Source organism: Carlito syrichta, unplaced genomic scaffold (genome assembly GCF_000164805.1).
Source record: "Carlito syrichta isolate Samal-C Ts95f unplaced genomic scaffold, Tarsius_syrichta-2.0.1 Scaffold304400, whole genome shotgun sequence".
Taxonomy (NCBI): domain Eukaryota; kingdom Metazoa; phylum Chordata; class Mammalia; order Primates; family Tarsiidae; genus Carlito; species Carlito syrichta.
The window spans coordinates 772,140-781,067 of record NW_007248496.1 but is presented as its reverse complement, the minus strand read 5'-3'; the positions used below and the strand labels follow the sequence as shown (position 1 = coordinate 781,067).

The window sequence follows — 8,928 nt, the reverse complement described above, 5'->3', positions numbered from 1 at the left end:
AGGTGCACGCTACCACACTTTTGATCTATTATAGAGATGAGGTCTCACCAAGTTGCCCGGGCTGGTCTCGAACCCGCGGGCTCAGGCAGTCCACTCGCCTTGGCCTCCCAAAGTGCTGGGATTACAAGCTGAGCCACCAAGCCCGGCCTCTGTTCCTCCTTTAATTTTCTGTCTCAGTTAATATCAATACCATTGTTCCAGTTGCCCAGGCTAAGACCGTGCTGCCCCTCACACCACTTTTTTTCTCTCACAACTCACATCCAACTGTCAACAAATTCTGTTGACTCAACCTTCAAGATATACCCCCAACTAAACCACTTACCACCTGCACTCTTACCATCCCCGTCTAAGCCCCATCATCACCCACCTGGATTTAACCTACAAGTTGACCTCTCTGGTTCTGCCCTCGGTCGCTTGCAGCTTATTCTCAAGACATCAGCTAGAGTGATCCTTTTAAGACTACACATAGCCGGGCTCGGTGGCTCAGCCTGTAATCCTGCGCCTTTGGGAGGCTGAGGTGAGTGGATTGCCTGAGCCCGCGGGTTCGAAACCTGCCTGGGCAGGCGAGACCTCATCTCTACAATAAATCAAAAAATCAGCCGGGCGTGGTAGCGCGCACCTGTAATTCCGGCTACTCGGAAGGCTGAGGCGGAAGGATCGCCGGAGCCCAGGAGGTCGAGGCTGCGGTGGCCGGGAGCGGCCACTACACTCCAGTCTGGGCGACGGAGTGAGACTCCAACTCAAAAAAAAAAAAAAAGGCTACACATAATGATTCTTGTTTTTCATTCACCTTTTTTATTGAGGTATAGAATACCATTCAAGATCCACTTAGGGTTTCCTATCCCCGAACAAAAGCCAAATTCTCACAACAGCCTCTAAGGCCCTATGCTACAGGGTCTGTATGACCACTCAGGCCCCGTCTCCTGCTCCTCCTCTCTGCCCCCCTGCAATTCCATGACAACTCCATCAGTCCTGTTCATGTTCCTTGATCGAGGTGTGAGCCCACTTTGGAGACTTTTCCCCATTCCTCTCATTATGTTAGCTGTAGATTTCTATTAGGTTAGGTTAAGGAGGTTTGCTTTCATATTCCTAATTTGCTAAGTTTTAAGAAAGTGATGTGAAATTCAATACCATAAAATTAACCATCAAGTAAACAATTCAGTGGTATTTAGTACATTCACAATGTTGTGCAACCATCACCTCTAGTTCCCAAACATTTTTATCACCCCAGAACAAAACCTCCTACCCATTATGCAGTTGCTACCCATTCCTTTTTCCCTCTAGACTCTGGAAACTAATCTGTCTCCATGGATGTTCCTATTCTGGATATTTCTTTTTCTTTTTTTTTGTTTTTTTTTGAGTCAGAGTCTCACTCTGTCGCCCAGGCTGGAGTGCATTGGCACCGCTCATGGCCACCCGTGTTGACCTGCTGGGCTCTGGCGATCCATCAGCCTCAGCCTTCCAAGTAGCTGGAACTACAGGCGTGCACTATCACACTTGGGTAATTTTTTTGATTTATTGTAGAGATGAGGTCTTGCCAAATTGCCTGGGCTGGTCTTGAACCTGCAGGCTCAGGCAACCCACTCATCTCGGCCTCCCAAAGTGCTGGGATTACAGGCTGAGCCACTGAGCCCGGCCTGGATATTTCATATGAATGAAATTATACAATATGTGACCTTTTATGACTGACTTCTTTGATGTAACAAATGTGTAAGAGGTTCATACACATCCTTATTGTGGCTGAATAAGACGCCATTGTATGGATATACCATAATTTATCCATTTATCTGTGGATGCCATTTGGGCTATTTCCATCTTTTGGCTATTGTGCATAGCACTGCTATGAAACATGTATGTATAGATATTGAAGTATCTGCTTTGAATTTTTTTTTTTTGAGTTGGAGTCTCACTCTGTCACCCAGACTGGAGTGCAGTGGCCACTCCCGGCCACTGCAGCCTCAACCTGCTGGGCTCCGGCGATCCTTCCGCCTCAGCCTTCCAAGTAGCTGGAACTACAGGCGCGTACTATCACACCTGGCTAATTATTTATTTATTTATTGTAGAGATGAGGTCTCGCCAAGCTGCCCAGGCGGGTCTCGAACCCACGGGCTCAGGCAATCCAATCACCTCAACCTCCCAAGGCGCGGGATTACAGGCTGAGCCACCGAGCCCAGCTGCTTTGAATTATTTTGGCTATATACCTAGGATTGGAATTGTGGGGTCATATGATAATTTTTCCTTTTTTTCTTCTTTTTTTGAGGCAGTGTGCTCAGGCTGTAGCACAGTACCACAATCATGGCTCACCACCTCATCGACTTCCTGGGTTCAGGCTATCCTTTTGCCTTAGTCTCCCAAGTAGCTGGGACTACAGGCTCACACCATCACGCCCAGCTAATCTTTTTGACTTTTTTTGTATAGACAAGCAAGGTATTGCTATGTTGTCCAGGCTGGTCTCAAACTCCTGGGTTTAAGCACTCCTCCTGCCTCGGCCTCCCAAAGTGTCGGGATTACAGGCATGAACCATTGCAACCAGACTGGTAATTTTATATTTAACTTTTAGGAACTGTCAAAGTGTTTCCCATAGTGGCTGAACCATTTTACATTCCCACCAACAGTGCATGAGGGTTCCAATTCCCATGTCAGGACTTTTGTACTTATTTCCTCTCCAGAATACTCCTCTGATAGATACCCAAGTGGCTCACTTTCCTATCTCCTTCAGGTCTTTACTAAATGCCATCTTCTCAAGGAGGCCTAACTTAATCATAAAATTTAAAATGGCAATTCCCTAACCCCCAATGCCCAACTCATATTCGCTATCTCCATTCTCTACATTCCATTTCTCCATGTATTGATCACCATCTAACATACTATATAATTTTCTTATTTGTTTTCTATTGTCTGTTTCCTAGCACTGAAATATAAGTCCCATGAAGGGATTTCAGTTTGTATTTCCAACACCTAGAACGGTGCCAAGCACATAGTAGGTGCTCAGAAAATATTTGCTGAATAAGCTGGATGAAGTGGCTCACAGTTGTAATCCCAACACTTTAGGAGGCAGAGGCGAGAGGTCTGAGCCCAGGGGTTTGAGACCAGCCTGGGCAACTTGGTGAGACCTCGTCTCTATAATAAATCAAAAAATTAGCCAGGCATGGTGGAGCACACCTGTAGTTCCAGCTACTTGAAAGGCTGAGGTGGAAGGATCTCCAGAGTCCAGCAGGTAGAGGCTGTAGTAGTTGTTGAGTGTGCCACTGCACTCCAGCCTGGGCAACAGTGAAACTTCGACTTAAAAAAAATTTGCTTAACAAGTAAATGAGATTCAAAGAAGTATTTTGCCAAAGTGTGACAAAAAGAAAAGCAGGAATGTAAGTACTTGTAATTTAGTATCTATTTTTCTAATAATGGTGATGAACTGAAACTGAGCCAGTCATACCTTTTATTCAATTGAAACCAAAATGCATGCATGCACTAAGATGGCTATTTCTGATTCAGGTGAAAGAACTGTTTAGAGTAGCCTGGGGTTAAAGAGGGATCAGACTGTCAAGCTAGAATTCATTAACACCAATTAAAAGTCAACTGCCTGTAATAAGCAAGCTTAGTACTGGCTGTGTGAAATGCTTTATTCAAACAAAGTAAAAAAAAATGTTACAGGACACAGAACTTTAAGAATATTATACTTTAAGAAAAATAACCTGACACACACTGTAAGAAATAGAATCCTATGGAAGAACACAATGCTGACTTCTACCTAAAATACTGCTACAACAAGAATATAGTTTTTCCAATTTTGAACTATGACAGAGACAAAGAAAATATCTGTAAATAAAAAGAAGACTGATGTTAAAAAATGCAAAGAAGTTGTTATTTCTGAGCAAAGGTTTAAAACAAAGAAAAGGTTGCGTGTCATTAATGCTGCTGAATTATATAGTTGAAAATGGTTTAATGGCAAATTTTGTTATATATATAACATAAATAATATATAGATATATATATATTTTTTACCACACTAAAAATGTTTTAAAAGTTGAGTAGGAATATGGTGATTGACAAAACATCCTACAGACAGGTAAGGAAATAAAGACCAGAGTTTCACCAAGTACACCACTGTAACACAGGCCACTTTTAAAGATTTTGGAAAATTGTTTACAGCAGAAATCAGTCTGGAAAATTACAAATAATGAATCATAATTAAAACTGCAAGGAGTATGACATAACAAATGGTCACAGAAAAGTGGCTTTCAATGCTTCAAAGCACATTCGATTAGTTCTGATCTTAGAGTAAAATAACCACTCACGATTGAGTCAAACACCTTCAGCGCCTGCCCACCTTCATGGTTACTAAGATCACAAAGGAGCTTCTGCTAGTCTTTCAAGTTCAAGAAATTAGTAAAATATAAATCGTGAACTCTTAACTGTGCTGGAGGAAAAAGTGCAAGATGCATTCAGCAGATAAAGCTCCCAGTGTGCAGGCCAAGCAATCCAGCTCCGTGGAACTAGGAGTGAAGCCATGCTCCTGGTTGTATAATTCAATCTACGGCTTTTACATGAAGTTACTTGTTAAAAAATAATTCCCGAGGCACTTTAACAATGCAAATTTTATTAAAAAAATAAGTAACAACATCAAAACTGTTCAACGACTCTATATTCAATGTAACCAAAATAAACAAACACCAAATTAAAAAAAATATACATCTATATATATATGGGCAAGAAACAAGTACATTTTTTGGTCCCAATAGTTTCTGAATATATTATCTTTATCCAAAGGAATTACATTAATGGCTAAGAAGATATTATGTGTTAGATGTATAGAAATGTAACTTTAAAACTTGTTTTAAGGTCTGTAAGAAGAGTTTTTGCCAAATTTTTGTCTTTGAACTCACAATCCCTAAGTCAATGTTAATGATAGTTATTAAGTTAATGAGATAGAGCATGTAACAATGTCTAATAATCTGAACAAGTACCAAATTAAGATACTACCCAATAGGTAGTTACATGAAATTTGTAGAGAATTCTTTTAAAATGTCATGGAGTTGTTAAAAAAAAAGATACAAACAGAAAACAAAAGCTTTAAAGCTTTAAAGAGTATAAAAGTAGACACAATAAAATGGACATCAATACATTTGATGAGGGACATAAAATCAAGCTACCAAATAAAATTAAATTAAAAAAATTTTAAATCTGAATATTTGTATTGCTGAAAATTCCTAGACTTTAATACTGTATAAAATTTAAAGTAACAATATGAGTAACAATATGAGTATGACTTTGGGACTGTAATTGTAGAAATTGTTTTTCCAAGAACATAAAAGTAATCTTGGTTCACTAAACAGTCAGAATTTTGTTTTTTAATTGTTTTGAGTTGAGGTCTCACTCTGTTGCCCAGACTGGAGGGCAGTGGCACGATCATGGCTCACTGCAATCTCAACCTTCTGGGCTCAGGCGATCCTTCTGCCTCAGCCTCCTGAGTAGCTGGGACTACAGGTGTGTGCCAACATGGCTGGCTAGTTTTCTGATTTCACAATCAGAATTTTTATATTCTTTGGACTGCATGTATGCTAGAAGAAAATTAAAGGGCAGCAGTCAAAATGATTAAACTTCAACTTGGATGTTGAAGTACTGATTTGATGGGCTTCTCTTAGTTAGCATCGACCCATAAGCTTAAGCTCAAAAGCCAAAGCCCCCAGTGGGAAGTTGTGCTCAATCTGCTGGGCCTTGAGGTCATCTCTGGCCAAATCAGCATCAGCCTTATGGGAGGCCAGTCAGGCAGGAAGGGACTCTTCCCAAGATCTGATTTCTTAAGGCCACAAACTAGAGGAGTGTTACAGTCAAATAATTCACATTCCTTAGAAAGAGAAAATAGGCATCAGTTGTGTCCATTAAAGGGGGACACTGTCCAGGAGTACACTGGACACATTTTGAAATGTCTGTGTTGCTTTTGCATCTGAAAAATAGGACAATGACAGACAAGGGATGAAGAAAAAATGGCTATCTGTCGTAAAAATGTAAGACAGAAGAAATTCACTAAGAAAGCAGACAACACTGACAAAAAAGATGAACAGCCATATTGTTTGATATGTAATATTCTGAAGGCAAGTATAGCAGAGAAAAACACAAATTATTTTAGGCAAAACAAGAAAAGACCACAGCAACAAAGTTATTTTTGGAGGCAGAGCCAATTGGAGAAAAATATATGTTAAGATATGTTAACCTGACACAAAGATAAGGTGGAATAAGAATCTAGTGTAATCTGAAAGCTGAAAAGAGCTGAATGAGAGCTAGTGTCACGAACTTGGCTGTTAAACCACCTTCATATGAGAAAATACTTCAGAACTTTGAAGTTAGGAAATTCCAACTTGTCTTGCACCAAGCTGCACGAGCTTCACAGAGCAGAAATCTATTTCAACAAGCGGCTTTAAAAAACAAAAACAAAATACATTAATATTTTTCATTCCTATTAATAACACATTACAAAATGCAACAGTGCTAAAATTCATTAAAGTGACATGCACTGAATGAAAACCAAACTTACTCAGAAGTAGGTTCAGAAGTTGAGGTACTTTGGGAAACTGGAAGAAGAAGAGTTTTACATTTAAAACAGCATATATAAAGGGTGAGACTATCAATTTAAGACATAAGAGTTCATATTGTGGCTGAGCAAAAACACTGAAATAAATAGCAAAAATTCAGAGAAACAGTTATATATACGTACCATTCTCTATTATAACTTGGCAAGAATGAGTTTTACGTTGGCTTAAGTGTTTGGCCATACGATCCAAGCCAGAAGAATCAGCTAGGAAATCACAATTAAGGCACACTAGAGTAATGCCCCTATGAAAAAAAGAGGACAGTAAGAAAGAGAAGGTCCTTATATTCTATGGAAATCCATAATCCATTTTTCCACGTAATAACTCTTGATTTGCATTTTGCGTGCCATGACCCTCATTTCCCCATTCTGTTATATAAATTTGATATAACCAAAATGGTTCTCTAGAAAATGGCACAGCCATGTCTAAATTATGCTAACATTTAGTGCTTTATAAATTGTTCCCTCTCAATGTATTGCTAAAAGCTAGGTGTCAAGAGACAGAAAGCCCAGTCTTAACTTCCTTAACAACTTGTGTAACATGTGCCAGTCACGACCTGCAAAGCAAGGTTGTAATATTCATTCATTCAAATACATAAATATATATTTGCTAAGGACTTTCTTTACACACAGTATACTACAAGGTATTCTGCATACAACAGTGAACAAAAAAAGGTTGTGGAGTCTATAATCAAGTGTCTTATTTGAGGATAAAATTAGAGAAGAAATATGAAGGTTGTAAAAATAAATCATGGCTGGGCGCGGTAGCTCACATCTGTAATTCCAGCACTTTGGGAGGCAGAGGCAAGAAGACTGCCTGAGTTCAGGGGTTCAAGACCAGCCTGGGCAACTTGGCAAGGCCTTATCTCTACAATAAATCAAAAAATTAGCCGGGTATGGTAGCGCGCGCCTGTAGTTCCAGCTACTTGGAAGGCTGAGGCGGAAGGACCGCTGGAGCCCAGCAGGTCGAGGCTGCGGTGGCCGGGAGCGGCCACTGCACTCCAGTCTGGGCGAGAGACTCCAACTCAAAAGTAAATAAATAAATAAATAAATAATGTAATTATTGTTATTATTATCAATTAATTAATAGGATATCCCCTGCCCACTTTGGTCTCAGGATAAATACATGTACTTTTGAAGTTCATTAGATACTTGAAACTTAAATATTTTACCTCTACAGGAGTAAAAACCAGTAGCATACCCTGAACTGACTTCTCTACTCTTAACGTCCTGTTATTTATTTATATCTAGCTGTCACTCCTGCATATCAGAAATTAGCTTCATAAAACTGAAATGGTGTGCTTTCCCCCCCAAAATCACCCCTCCTGACTGGTCTCTCTTATGATGCCATTTCCCAATCACCAAGGCTCAAAACTGTCATTATTTCTGACTCTCTTCTTCCTGAAAACATTTAATATTTCTAACATTTTATAATATTAACAATTTGTTGAACACTTACTCTGTAATAGTCTGAGAGTTTTAGATCTAAATCTTGTAACAATCCAAAGAGGTAGGTACTATAATTATGACTTTTTTTTTTTACAGAGGACAGGGTCTGGCTTAGAAACCTATCAAAGCCAGGACCAAGTTAGAGCCCTTTGATTCCAGAGCCCATGTTCTTAAACATGATATAACCCAGGCCATTATTAAATTAGTCTTAACCACCACAACAGCCTTAACCAGTTTATGTGCCTCATACAGCTACAAACTCACTTGTGTATCCCCTCCAAATCGACCTTTCTTCAATATGCTTGATTCTACTCAAAACATTCGTGGTTTCCTCAGTGTCTCCAAATTAAAATAAAGCCTAAACTCCCTAGCCTTGTTTTCAAGGATTCCACAATATGGATCTAAGCTCAAAACGACTCCCCAAGACTTGGATGTTAATACTGTGGCATATGAACTTTACCCCATCCAAACTGTACTACCAGTTACTCATTATGACTCAGAAGAACACATATAGTTTCTGTTTTTTCTTTTCTGTACTTTTATTCATGTTATTTTCTCCAACTAGAATGCCCTGGGCCATATAAGAATAAGTAGAAATCTCTCTCCCCTTTGAAATCAGTAACTCTTATTGCACTTACTACAAACCTCCTTGTATTACTGTAGTTATTTATGCTTACACCTTATATCCCTCCAGTAAATTGTATATTCCTTGAAGGTTGGCACCAAACTTTCTTCTTCATCTCTGTCATCTGTACAGGACCTGCTACATTGTGTTATACATGATAGGTGCACAATAAACAGCTAAAGAATGAACATTTCATTTCGATGAAATAATAATTACAAAAAATATTGCTCACAGAATTATAAATATGCTTAGTCTCATACAGAGATTGACC

At 39.3% G+C, this 8,928-nt stretch overlaps 1 protein-coding gene across 1 annotated transcript in view; it reads right to left on the bottom strand.

The window, feature by feature from the left end:
• Positions 1–5,482: 5,482 nt before the first annotated feature.
• ZNF280C (zinc finger protein 280C) overlaps positions 5,483–8,928 on the bottom strand; it is a 52,560-nt gene continuing 49,114 nt past the window's right edge. The window contains exons 16-18 of the mRNA XM_008059854.2: positions 6,710–6,828; positions 6,530–6,566; positions 5,483–6,410 (exon numbers count right to left, since the gene is read on the bottom strand). Of these exons, the coding sequence (XP_008058045.1) occupies positions 6,395–6,410; positions 6,530–6,566; positions 6,710–6,828 (172 nt within the window). The 3' untranslated portion in view covers positions 5,483–6,394. The remainder of the gene's footprint in view (positions 6,411–6,529; positions 6,567–6,709; positions 6,829–8,928) is intronic.